A 13,936-nucleotide genomic window follows, 5' to 3' on the forward strand; every position below is an offset into this window, starting at 1 on the left:
CAGTTTAATGTTTTTATTATTTTTTAAGACAGAGATTAATTTATTGACTAAAAAAGGACAATTTACCATTTACTTTAAATTTTGATATTATTATAACTTATTGAGTAATAGAAAATATTATTTGAATTTTCTTATCACATTAAAAAAAATAATATCACTTTATAAAAATATGTATATGCATATATATAAAACCTCCACCCCAGAGAAATAATAATTGAAAACCAAACCGGAAACTAGACAATCTGCCGTGCCGGTCGGCGTTGATTTCTCCATATTATCCTTTTCTTCTTTTCCTTCAAATCCATTTAGTTTTCCCGTACTTCGTTTCTTTCGAGTTAGAGCGCTGAGCCGCGATCGATTTGCAGGTTGAGCTTCGCGACTATCATCATCATCCATAAGTTACTTTAAACAAAGTAAGCTTCTTTTCTTATTAGGTTCGTTCAGATATTCTTCTGTATTTTTCTTGACTTCTTGGTAGGTTTATTTCTTCTTTTAACCAAATAGGGTTACTATCGACCCGAAACCCTAATTCTCACTTTCTCGCCTTATCTTTTTACTATCGACATTCTGCATTCTTCAATTAGATCGGTTCCTAGGTTTCCACTAAACGATAGAATAATAATTTTCAGGTGAATTGTAAATTCGATTGCTATGGGTGGCCATGGAGGACTCAACATTCTTCCGCAAAAGCGGTGGAACGTATACAACTACGAAAACAGAGAGAAAGTTCGGCGAGATGAGGAAGAAGCCGCAAAAGAAGAGCAGTTAAAGCGTGAGCAAGCCAGGAAGCGGGATGCTGAGTTTCGTCTAGAGCGTCTTCGGGCTGCCCGTGGCTTGGCTCCATTAACCCAACATCCGGATGCTGATAAGCAGTCGGCCGAATCGGAGATTAAGACAGGTCATATTAATCTTTTTGAAGGGAGTAAGATTTTTGACCCAATTAAAAGAGTAGAGAATGGAAGACAGGGCGAAAGAGATGAAAATAAGAGGAAAAAGATGAAGAAGGATGAGCAAAAAAATTGCCCTAGGGTTATAAACCCAGAGGACGAGAAGTATAGATTGGGATATGGAATTGCGGGAAAGGGAGTTAAGTTGCCATGGTACCTTGAAAAGCGCAGAGATGATATTGATAATGGGAGTGGAGATGATGGGTTGATGACAAGTGCGAAGGAGGATGGTAAGGAGAAGAAGAGTGGGAAGAAAACACTGGCAGAACTGAGGGAAGAACGGTTGAAAAGGGAGAAGAGGGAGAAGGAAAGACAAAGAGCATTGATAGCTGAGAAGAGCCGAAGAGATGGTGGTTTTTCTAGGAGGTGAATTTCAGTCAATTAACAATTCGATCTGCTTTTATGATGTATATTTCCTTCATATAGATTTGTTAATACAGTTATAATGCGTTTGAACCTTTTATATATTTCAAGGGAAAATTAAGAGTAAAGCATCTGATCTTCAAATTTTTTCTTTCTATTAGGGAGTATTGTAGTGGGTGCAATGAAACAGATAGGCGATGAATTTAACTTGAACAAATTTTTGAATGAGTTTGAAGCACTGATAAAAGGGAGTTTCCAATAAAATGGCTGATCATTTATTCATTCGTTAGAACCTTACTTTGACCAACTTTCCTAGACCCATTTATCTTTGAATCCTTTCCGGTATCATTTTGGTCGAAACTTAACCATTACCATTGTGTTCTTCTGGAAGTGCATGATTCAGAGTCTTGTCATGTTAAATTGATTCAGATACGGGAGACAGTGGCATATATTCAACTAGTTGTGGTGAACAAGTTTGCATTGGGTTTTTGGTGGTCCTTGTCTCATATAGTTACATATTTGTTGGATTTGATGACATTAATTGTTTTCCGGCTCCGTTGGCTAAGTGGTGTTCTCCCGACTGCAAATACTTTTCTGATGGGAGTTTTGAGAGGCACATTTAGTATTATTCTTGCTGCTGAGGTATTTAGAATCGGTGATGATTAGTGGCGACTTGATTATCGTGCGTGAATCTATTTAGCTTCTGGATCTCCTGAATGAATGAAATCATCACCAATTGTTGAAGTGGTTGAAATATTGAAAAATTATTTGATCTCCCGAGTGAATGAAAATTTTTTGTTCGTTAAGTTTTTTTTTTTTTTTTTTTTCCTTATTTTGTGTTGAGGGAAGGATTTCTTTTTCTCTCAACTAATTTTTTTCTAATAAAAAAAATATATAAAGCTGATCATGGGAGAACATATAATGTTGCTAGTTGAGTTTATAGTATTATGATGGAATCTCAAGATCTTTTGCAGCTTGGAGCAGGTAGAAATCTCCCACCCTTTGGGCGTGGCCGATCTTGGTATTACATTTTACTTTTTGATGTAATTACTTTTAATTCCAAAATTTATGTTTTGTTTTCTTGTTAAGGTAGCAAATATGGAAGGGTTTTTCTCCAGAGCTTTGTCCTCTAATCCATTTATTTAGGTTTAAATTAAACATTTCCAATTGAACTGTCATGTGTGTAACAAACAAACCCTCTTCAAAAATAAAATACTTGTCACTTCTATTTTTCACATTTTACCTTCCAATTGAATTGTTTGGTGTATACACACACACACACACAATTAGATGGGTTTTTCTTTTTCCTCATAACCAACAGGGCTGCTAAATCCACAGACATAACTTTCGCATTTTCGATTATGAATTTGAATGAGTGACCAAGTCAGTTGATTAATTTAAAAACATTTTCTTTTTCTTACCAAAATAAATAGTACAAAATGTTTGAATCAGTATATGTATATATATATATATATATATATGTGTGTGTGTGTTGGCGGCTCTTTTTTATTTATTAACATTTGATGGTAAGTTTGTTACATAAATTAATATTGTATGAATTTGCTCAAGAATTTTAACCACTTATATTCTATTCTTATCTTAATAATTTATTGACTAAAATAATAAATTGATCTCTACATTATTTTAAAATATCTAAATTAGCTTATTGTATAATTATTTTTTTATTTTAATATTGTAATTTTTTTAAAAAAAATTATTTCAGTCCCTACATGTTCTTTACTTAGAACAGTTCTTCATTTTGTAATAATTAATAAAAGACATATCAGACACACTACGATATTAGATATACGTAACATATATATACTACGTGTTAAATATAAATTTATATGACATTTCTATTAATATTATTAATAAAAATTAATGATCAGATGCTAAAATAACAAATTTTAAAAATATATATATGTGAAAAAATTTAAATATTTTAAAAATAATACAAGTAGTAACTTATTTATTAATCAATACATAATGCGGTGGGCATTAGATGAGAACATGAAGGCCACATTCAGAAGAAATGGGAGAACATCACATGGCTGCTGCCTGTAAACAGTATTTAAATTTACTGGTGATGTGGGAGAGAGTTGATCAATTCTTTTTATGTTTTTTTTTTTTTTTAATTTTCAGTTTTTAAATTGTATTAGCCCCATGAAAAACACTGACTAATCACATTGTTTAATGTTTTGAGGGATTATTGAAACAAGTAGATGGTGGATGTATACACATATATATATATATATGTGTGTGTGTGTGTGTACATGCTGGCTGGGGTTTCATAAGAGAAGTGTTTGCAAATAAATGGATGATCAAACATTAAGGAGAAAACTGATTTTGATGGGGAAGCAGAGTCTCATGTATTTTGAGGATTTGACCCTTCCTTCGGTACGTTTGCTTCTTCTTTTCACTCCATTTTCAAATTAAACACAAGTTGTTACCCTTCCTACTTATTTTACACTGTTAATATCATTTTACTTTTATAACTTAATTTAACTTTTGACTTATTATTACGTATGCATGAAACTGTAAATATGTTCCTTCTTAAGAATATATGTTCTTCATTTTTTGAAGTTTTATCGTTATGGCAGGTTCAAATAATTGTAGTAAACATAAACATAAGATGCGCTCAATGTCATCACAGAGCCTCTCAAATTATATCCAAAATGAAAGGTAACAATTTTTTATTCTTTTCAACTTTCATTGGTTTCTATACAATGGTGGCTGAAATCCATAAGTGTTTTAAACACTAGATTTTGTTTGCAAAAAATTAAATCCTTCCTACAGAATCTAATGGTAAAGAGCATAGAAATTGTTAACTGAAGTTGATTTTTTTTTTTTATGAGATGTTAAATGTATTGAGTCAATAAATATAGCAAGAATTAAATTTTAACAAGATGTATATAAACCCTATTTCACAGGATTAACAGAGTATATTGTGGATGTCCCCAACAAACAAGTGATTGCAAAGGGTGACTTTGGATTCAGAGGGACGAATAGCAATTGCCATGATTTTCAGCAAGCACCCGCCGAAAGCAATTCTCATTCATGGAGATTCTTCCCCTCGTCTTTCTTACCCAAATGCTTCTCCAAGCAAATTGATTGATTGATTTAATTATTTTCTCGAATTAAAAAACACCATTTATTTACCAAAGCAACCATGAAAAACCCAGGAAAACAATAACAGAGAAGGTCAAATCCACAACTGCAGAGCAGTATACACGCTAGCTTTTGTATGTTCACTCAACCACATCTTTCCTTTCTTCCTTGTTAAGTTTAGGTACTACCACTTTTAACACCCCATTCTTCATCTCCGCTTTCATCTGGTCGATCTTGTAGGTATTGGGAGGGAGGTCCAGCCTGCTTGAGTATCTTCTTGCATTCTCTTCCTCATCCTCCTCTTATTCCTCTTTCTTGCTTTCCCCTCTGATGATCAGCGTGTTCTGCTCCACTGATACTCTGACATCGTCTTTCCCCAATCCCGGCATGTCGATTCGCATGTATAAGGCGTCATCCTCCTCTCTCACGTCCCATCCTCGCCTACTCGGCGCTCCCATTGCCACTCCTCCAGGGAAGAATGAGGTATCCATGAACTGATCGACCAGGTTCAGGACCTGACTCGGGCTCCTCGTCAGTGAAAATGGATCGAACACATCTATTACCATTTTACCCACAAGTTTATGACAAGTTAAGTGAATAAACTGACAAAACGGTCTTACGAACCTGGAAATATGCTGGGACGGCGATCAGGACGACGGTCGACGGCGACTGACAAATCATCACCGCCAGAGGGTGAGCGGAGAGGCTTGATGAGAGGGGAGAAGAGAGCAGAGAAGACGGTGGGTCTCTTGATCAGTGTCGTTGCCGACGTCATTGATTTATGTGGGTTTCAGGTGATTTGAGGTAGGGGTTGTATGGATGTTTGACGGTGGAGAAACGAGGTGACGCGTCGGAGTGTAAGGGAACAAGCGTTGTGTTAGAAATAAGGGCAATTTGTATGAAGATAAAAATAAAGAGTGGAGGAAGAGAATGGAGTATGCGCTCTTACTTGATATATAATTAATTAATTCATAAGTTGTTGATTTTATTTAATACAAAATTAGTATTAATTATTAATTATTAATTATACAGAATGTCGAATTTGCTTTTCCATAAATTTTCTCTTATGATTAAATAAGAAAACTGTCGTATTAACTTCCAACAGGATTGGAGCTTGTGAAAATTTCTACAAACTCAAAACAAATTCTCAGTAAAAATTAAAAATTAACAACCTGAAAGTTACATTTCCAAAGATTTATGTGAATTATTAATAAATTCCTGCTATCATCACTCTCAAGAATTAAAACAGATATCTCTTTTTTTTTCCTTTTGAAGAAAAAAATGGGGGTTTTAAAATTACTCTCATGTTGCAGAAAGAATGCATGTTAGCAAAAGCATTAGCTAGCAGCTACACAACTGTTACCCACACAATCAAGTTTTGCTAATTCCATACGCTAACGTCTAAGAGCTCAGCTCCTTCATTCTTTTTTTCCCTTCCACCATCATTCTCTAATTAAGGACGAAGAGGAAAGTAGATCCAAAATGTGCCAACAGACCTTTCAATGCCCCAAGTTTATGACTTCACCAGGTAACCCAAGAAGACGCCGACCAGGCCAATAAGGATGACAAACATCAATGACAAACCGCCATTACCTTTTTTCCCTCCGCACTTCAATAGTTCCTACAAATTGCAATTTTGTTACATAAACAGTTCCTGGCCCAACATTATTAGAATGCAATAAAAAAAGGCATATGAATTTTCACGAATAATACAGCAATTAACCAAATATTGTTCAAAATCTCACTGCTCAGCTCATTCTCCCTCCTCTAATTCAGATAAACAGAAGAAAAAAAAAAAAAAAAAAGTTAATTCTACAGCCACTTCACTGATGGACCTGAGCCTAGCACAACTCATTTACACCCACAAAACTAATTTCAACAAAAGGAAACAAACAGCTTGAATCTCTAAGTAAAGGGAACAGGGAATAATCACTCTGAAGAACTCAAAGGGCATAGCCCTTCATCGGATACCCAGAGAATAAATTAAGGTCCTGAAAAGGCAATTACACAAAGCATCCCCTCTGAAATTGTTCCTTTAAGTAAAGTATAGCGCTACAGGCTTAACATATTCCCTACAGAGCTCAGAAGCAATCAACCTAACTATCACCCTATATTTCTTGTTATTTCTTCTTTATTTGCTTAAATCTTCAACATGACATTGGCAAGTCACGGTCATGATACCAAAGGAGGTTAAAACCTCATAACATGCATTCAGCACTCACTTGACCAAATTATCCCCTTAAAAGGGGGGACAAACAAAAAATTGAAGAAAAAAGTTTCCGAGCTGTCCAAGATTTTGAGATAATAGAAATCAAGTTTTATATGAGATCTATGTTTTCCAAGACATCTAGCATCCTTTATAATATAATATAGACCAAAATCATCAAAGCCAATCTTTTTGCAGGGCTTGCAAATAAATAGTAATAAAGATAAACTACAGGTACATCTCTAGATTTTGGGTTCAATCATAATTTTGTTTATGAGTTCTTAAATGGTCAACTAGTCCTTAATTGATAAATATTTGTTTCCTTTCAGTCCAGCTTTTAAACAAGTATCAAGGTTGCTTAACTTTACCAGCAGATGACTACTAAATCATACATCTCTTATTGATAAATCACTAAGATCACTGATAATAAATATAAGCAGTTCTTCTCTTTTGTGTTCCAAATTGACCAATAGATTTTTAAGGCAAATTAGAGAAAACAGCTAGTGTATTTTTGAAAAATCACATCCCTGCAAACTTCGCACTCTGCAGATCTCTTTTATTTTTATTATTTTTGAAACAGCACATAAACAGAACTAAGTTAATTGTTTTAGAAACTTATGGACTGGATAATGATTATACCAAAACTCCGAGATGTGCATGTAATTAACTTGGCGATAATTTGGAAAGGTAAGTAAAAATCTGATTTCTTACCAGTTCCTGACGAAGGTTGTTATTTTGTCGAAGCACATTATTTTTTTCCTCAGTCAACTTCATAATCAGAAGTCTTGCCTGCAAACCAAGTATTACAAAGGAGTATTGTTTACTACCGTTTCATAAGCTCTATTACAACAGATTATAGAATGCATAACCAAGTATGACCGAGCAGCAGGCACCACATGACACAGATACTAACTAAAAGGTTCACATAAACGAAATAGCCAATCATGAGTGTGAAAAAAATGCGAAAATACAGAAAACAGGAAACCAGCTGCTGGATTAGTTCATCACAAATACTGAACACCACCATTAGAGGATATAATCTTAAAATGTTCTTCATAGACTGCAATGAAGCTATTGAGTAAATTAATGACACTGGCTTAGAAACAGATGCTACTTGTTATCTTGAATCCTTGATTGTTGTTCTGCAGCACTATCCCCTGAGGAAGCAGATCTCAACACAAAAAGCTCCACAATAACTTACCGAAACTGGAAGAGATATATAAAAGAACTCTGGCACATAAGGTTTGTGTTTAAGCAAGTATTTGTCCATTTTCCACACTATATTTGCTACAGTTAATTGTAAAAGAAATAACATTCCAGACTTCCTAATAATTAGAATGCAGTCAGCGCCTCCATAAATTTCCATTTCTCAGTGAGGAAGAACAGTTTGAATTTTATAAATGGTATACTAGGAGCAGATAGTAACTAGCTTGTACATAAAATCAAAATATTAGCTCGAGTTCTATACAAATAGAGACATTCCATAAAGGAGAAATCTCAGAAACTTATCCATAGATGGTATCACAAATCTTTCCTATTTGATGGAGATCATAAATACTTATTTTATTAATAAATGTCACAAATGCGCTGAACAAGAAGTCACATTTTCCCAGTATTTCTGTCAACAATGATAGAAGTTATACCCCAGAAAATTAAACCATACAGAAAGGATATCCTATCTTCATCAGAACTCAGAAAAAATGTCTTGGAACGGCACATCCATAGCATGGAACTTACCTTTTCTTCTGTGAGGATTAGACTTAAAACAGCACAAATATATTCAATAAACAATTATATTTAATATCCCTCCATAAAGTAGGAGTATCCTCGTCATGCAGCAATAATCAAAACCCTTTTGTCATACAAGAAAGACATGCAGCATGAATGATCCATAAAAATATAAACAAAGGCTATACATGTGAAATACCAATTCGCAGCAGCAAGTGATGCACACTCCTCATTGAGCATGTTCAAACCTAATATCTATGTGTTCATACATATAACCATGTCTGGGCGGGCTAAGATTTGATTCGATAACTTGAAGCCTATCATTGCATAAACAAACAGGAACAAGTTCTAAAATGCTCATGTCTATTTCATAGTTCGAGGAGCAGCAATGAGGTTTCCACTATTTCCGAAGAACAAATGTGATGAAATTTGCATCATTTTACAAAGTGAGATCCTAAAAATAGTTCTGCTCGAAATCACACCCCCTTTTATTATCTGTATTGTCTATGTTAACTTATAGAAGTACATAAAAGTTTTTAGACATCATTTCCACTACTACATTGAAACAGGTTGGGGCAACTCCAACATAATGCAAATGAAACAAAATCTAGATTGCAAATTTGAAAACATAAAAGGAGAACCACTACTTTGAGTATGATGATCTTGACTGAACCAGATCTTATTATAATTAACTCTGGAAAATTTCAGAAAAAAAGATTTTGACGTGGCAAAAATTATAGATAACTAGCCAAAAGAAAAGGTCCAAACATAGATATGCACACAAGAAGGATTCTTAAACATCACGGCTAAGAGTTTATTGCGTCACATGACCAAAATATTTAACAAAATTCTCATAAATAATTATTCACTACAAGGTACTTATAGTTTATTAACTTAATCCTAATTTAGCTATAATTAACGAATAGTAACAGAAAACTTATTGTTTAACAAATTTAAACTATAGATAAAATAATAATACTACTAAGGACCTGTATTTTTATTTTACCTATAAGCTCCATGGAATAAGTGCTTGGTAGAAAGTGCTCATAAGTTAAACAGTTGATAAAAAAGACCGATAATAATTGGGTTATTTATAACAGGAGTATTTTGGTCAAAATTATAAAAGGCAGAATTGGCTTTTTCGCATGGCATATTAGCCAAGGAGAAAAAATAAGTTTCCATAGCTTGGTTGTTTTAACTTTTAAGTCAATAATGCAACACAAACACTCGTTTAGCTTCTTTTTGGTCAAACTAGTTTAAAAGCTGGTTTGACTGGAAAATAAGCTGAACCAGACACCCACTTACTCTTTCATGAATTTGACAAAAAATAGCCCCTATTATAAATTACCAAACTTTTATTTGTGTGTTTCTTTTAGTCATGTTATCAAAATTTCAATTTATAAGTACTTTTTTTCACAAAAAACTCATTATTTATATAGAGGTTATAAGTTAAAGTTACACTAACCAACATGTTTTCACTTACTTTTAAAAAAATTATGTACTTCAGCCACTTATAAGCTAAAAGAAAATAAACCGAACCAGAAGGACCCGTACTAGATTAAGCAAGCAATATACTTCCTAATCTTTCCAGAAATCTATTTCATATTCATTCTATATCAGGTTTCTTCAGATGCCATCACCAAATGATCATTTTTCATTATTAGAAAAGACAGAATGAAAAGAGAGAAAAATAGCTCCAACTTTACTCGAGATTCAACTAGACATCATAACTAGCAAGGAACTTTTGCTTAAGAAGATCCCCTAGTTGACCAGAGCCTTCGACTGATAAAAATGGAAATATATCTAGTTTGCATGCAAAAGGTTTCGGAAACTTTTTATGCTTAAAAAACAACATACCAGGTTTCTCATTCCTGTGTGCACTTCAGCTAATGGAAAAGTACAACTCTTTCTAGCAACAAAAGAGAGACGAAGCATATATTGCATCAAGCAACATATTCATAAGTTGGGTAACACAAAATATAACACAAACAATATAAGTCTTATTAAACGTATAGTTTATCTACAGAATTATACAAACAGATGAATTTCAAATTTCACCTCTGCAGACTTCTCTTGAGATCCAAGCCGCTCAAGCTTTGTGCTTAAAAAACAACACACCAGGTTTCTCATTCCTTTGTACACTTCAGCTAATGGAAAAATATTACTCTTTCTTGCAACAAAAGATAGAGGAAGCATATATTGTACCAAGCAACATATTCATAAGTTGGGTAACACAACATATAACACAAACCAAAAGCTAAGCAAATATAAGTCTTATTGAATGTATAGTTTATCTACAGAATTACACAAACAGATGAATTTCAAATTTCACCTCTGCAGACTTCTCTTGAGATCCAAGCCGCTCAAGCGTCTTTGTAGCCTGTGTTCACCAACACAAGGATGCAACTCAATATCTTAAGGCAGGCCTATAAGAAATAATATAAAGAAATGAGTAAGAACAATAATATAATGCCTCAAGTACTCACACTAGTAAACTCAGCAGCATTCATGTTTCCATTGTCTGACAAGGAACCCCTCGGTGAAGATCCTTCATCCGAACCTTCTGGAACAGGAGAAGGTGGTTGAGGAGGAGAAACATAAACCACTTTCAATTTGCATTCCTCAACAACGTGCCCTGCCTCTTTGTTGAACTAAGAAATAAAACAATTATAATCTTTACATTAGTCTTTAAAAGGAAAAGGGAAAAGACCACAAGAGATTAGATAAACTGGTTACCATTTCAGCGTTTATATCCTTTGCGCTTGCACCATCATTTGTTTTTACACTCTGAAGAAGAAACTTATCCTTGCATTGCATGTCAGGAGGAGCATCCTTTTGTGCTTGCATTGTAACTAAGTGAATATCAAAGATTCATAGATGACTACATTATTGAGGAATTAGAACTATACATATGATTTGAGTATTGCGTAGTTATATGTAAATATGTGAACTATACAGCAAAATGATGAGATGAGCACCTATAATGTCACAGGTGGAGCGAGGCAAAACAATCCCAGTATTGGGACGAACGCAATACTTCTTTGGATTTGTTGTTTTCACCTGAATGCAATCAACTAAAGATTTTAAAAAAAATCCCAAATAAACAGAATTTAAATATGCAAAATACATTTTACCCTTCAATGGTTACTGGGGAAATGATGATATTCGAATCTACATTTTGAATTTGATATTCGAATCTTATATTGATATCATTTGATTAAAGAACGACTAAATTGTTCACGTCCGTTATGCGCCATGCGGCCCTATGAAACAGAATCACTTAAATGTTTTCTGGATTCCTATATTATTTATACTAATTTATTTTCTCAGAAACCAAACAGAGGAATAATTGAAGATTTGAAAAATAAAACAGGATTGAAAGTTACAAATGTTGAAAAGAAAAATTGATAATGGTACCTTGAAAGCTACATAATTATCCGTTTTATTTGACAATTGAAGCGAACAAGAGATCTGCTTCTTCAGCTCAACTAATCACAAACCAAAAAAACAGAAAATCAAATACCGAAAACAAACAAAACGGATCATTTTTATCGCAAACAACCGAGAACAGGGAACCAAAAAAAAGAAAAAAACAGATCCAAAATGAGAAGCTCACAAGGAAACTTGAGCTCTAGGGGCTCGATGTTGAGAAGCTCTCCCGTGCTCATCTCCACCAACGATGCCTCTAGGATACGAAGGTGTATATGAGGAAAGAAAAGTTTTTTTGTAAAAAACAAAAAAAATAAAAAAAATAAAAGGATTTGTGTCTTCAAAATGGGTGAGAAATGATAAGGTAGATCCGGAAATACATGGGAGCTGGAGAAGAATCTGGTTTCGTTGTTTTTCAAATGTGTTGTTGTGTTGGGGAAACAAAAGAAAATGGGTGGAGGGATCGAGAGAGAGAGGGAAGGTTCGATGAATTAAAAGGAAAAAATAAATTAAATTAAGTAAAAAATTATTATTTTTGGGTAATTTTCTGTTAAATTATTTTCTAGTAAATAATTATCACTTCGCTCGTAGCAAAACTACATTATTATTTTAGTATTTTTAAAATAAAAATGGCTTTAAAAATATGTTATTTTGAGTTGCACAAAAAGACATAAAAGATCCCGTTACCGAAAAGATAAAAGGGAAAGCGTTGAAAGATACCAAACACGTGCTGAATTAATTAATAGATATTTAATTTAATTTAATTTCCACGTCGGATTATAATAATTAATAATTCAGTAATATTTAAGCAGGAATAATGGAGTGTATGTCGATCCCAGATTGACACTCATTACTTCACTTCTGATAACTTCATACAAAATTTCGTCTACTAACTTTATTGCTACAAATATATATATTAAGCTGTTAATATAAATATAATAAATAATATATCAGTTCATACATATTCAACAAAATAATTTTTTTAAAAAAAAAATTGAAGGTTACCACAATAGTCAATGGGCATGATCTTTTCATATTTTAATTTGATAAAAATATTATATTCAAAATTAATAATTTTATTTATAAATTAAAAAATAAAGTTTATTTAATAAATTAAAAAAATATAAAGATAAGTGCATGCACATTCACATATAACTAATAACATAAAGTAACTACTCCTTTATATGTTTGGTGAAAATTTTTATAATATTAATTTGAACAAATCAAGAAAGTTATTATGAGAATCTTGAAGGTATCTCAAATTTGGTGGTATTTTATATTCAAAATATTACTAATTAACAAGTAAGGTTTGAACGTAATAGGCATGTTAAAATCTCTTTTTCTATAGATCTATTTACATTTTCGTTAAAATCACTATTTTATGTCTTATCCTTTAACTCATATCATTTACTATCGTCTTAACTCATCAAATTCCACAACTTTTCTTGATTTTTTAGTTCATGATACCTAAATCAATAAGTATATTGTAATAATAGCTCACTTTATCTTCCGTGAAGCATTTACTACCAGTAAACCTCTATTTATTAATAAAATTTTATAAAGACAAACATACAAAAACTGAAAAATGAGTTCTAATTATCCAAGGATAAATTGGTAATAATCACACACTCTTCTTGAAGTTTCGTGTTTAAAAATTTTAATTGAGTGATTAGGACACATTTATTATAAAAAAAAAATTAGAAGTGGTAAGACTTGGAAGTAAAATCATGAAGGTACATACATACACACACACTCACACACAAGCCACTAATCACTTAAGTTAAAATCTTAGGGGAAAAGTTGAAATCAATTATTGATTTATACAAATTTCATTCCAAAAATCATAGGACAATTGTTCTTAATTATATGTACATTAAGTATCTTATAAGCAAAGCTTCCCCAGTTACTCCAACATCGTTTTTTTTTTCTCATCTCCTTCTGAAACTGCTCGGAAGAACAATTTCTTCCGGTTACTTCAATATCAAATTTTCTTTACCTCTGCATATTCTACAAACTTAAATTCCCCACAATTCTAAATTCTAAAATATTAATTCACATAATATGAATAAAATATAATTGATTCATTTTAAATATTTGTCAGAATATTATAAAACGTTTTCAAGTCTTAACATGAAACATTTCTTTTGCTTTCTGT

At 32.8% G+C, this 13,936-nt stretch overlaps 3 protein-coding genes across 4 annotated transcripts; 1 reads left to right on the forward strand and 2 right to left on the reverse strand.

Moving 5' to 3' along the window:
* Positions 1 to 193: 193 nt before the first annotated feature.
* LOC110817474 (leukocyte receptor cluster-like protein) lies at positions 194 to 1,438 on the forward strand. The gene is made up of 2 exons (XM_022046015.2): positions 194 to 413; positions 630 to 1,438. The coding sequence occupies exon 2, from the start codon at positions 652 to 654 to the stop codon at positions 1,315 to 1,317; it is 666 nt and encodes a 221-aa protein (XP_021901707.1). The 5' UTR covers positions 194 to 413; positions 630 to 651; the 3' UTR covers positions 1,318 to 1,438.
* Positions 1,439 to 4,447: 3,009 nt separating this feature from the next.
* Positions 4,448 to 5,193, reverse strand: LOC110817524 (23.6 kDa heat shock protein, mitochondrial-like). Its single transcript, XM_022046111.2, has 2 exons — positions 5,043 to 5,193; positions 4,448 to 4,974 (listed from the first exon to the last, which is right to left on the reverse strand). The coding sequence occupies exons 1-2, from the start codon at positions 5,191 to 5,193 to the stop codon at positions 4,721 to 4,723; spliced, it is 405 nt and encodes a 134-aa protein (XP_021901803.1). The 3' UTR covers positions 4,448 to 4,720.
* Positions 5,194 to 5,562: 369 nt separating this feature from the next.
* On the reverse strand, positions 5,563 to 12,263 carry LOC110817523 (vesicle-associated protein 1-2-like). 2 transcript variants are annotated; one of them, XM_022046110.2, is made up of 9 exons: positions 11,969 to 12,263; positions 11,770 to 11,840; positions 11,331 to 11,412; positions 11,089 to 11,204; positions 10,839 to 11,003; positions 10,685 to 10,732; positions 10,411 to 10,446; positions 7,336 to 7,413; positions 5,563 to 6,039 (listed from the first exon to the last, which is right to left on the reverse strand). In XM_022046110.2, exons 1-9 carry the CDS (start codon positions 12,018 to 12,020, stop codon positions 5,932 to 5,934), a joined length of 756 nt encoding a protein of 251 aa, XP_021901802.1. In that variant the 5' UTR covers positions 12,021 to 12,263; the 3' UTR covers positions 5,563 to 5,931. The 2 variants fall into 2 exon arrangements, with proteins under 2 accessions (XP_021901802.1, XP_021901801.1); XM_022046109.2 differs by lacking the exon at positions 10,411 to 10,446 and having other exon boundaries at positions 11,969 to 12,252.
* Between the last annotated feature and the right edge of the window lie 1,673 nt (positions 12,264 to 13,936).

The sequence above is a fragment of the Carica papaya genome, chromosome 4, assembly GCF_054855325.1.
Source record: "Carica papaya isolate Zhongbai chromosome 4, ASM5485532v1, whole genome shotgun sequence".
In the NCBI taxonomy this organism is placed as follows: Eukaryota; Viridiplantae; Streptophyta; class Magnoliopsida; order Brassicales; family Caricaceae; genus Carica; species Carica papaya.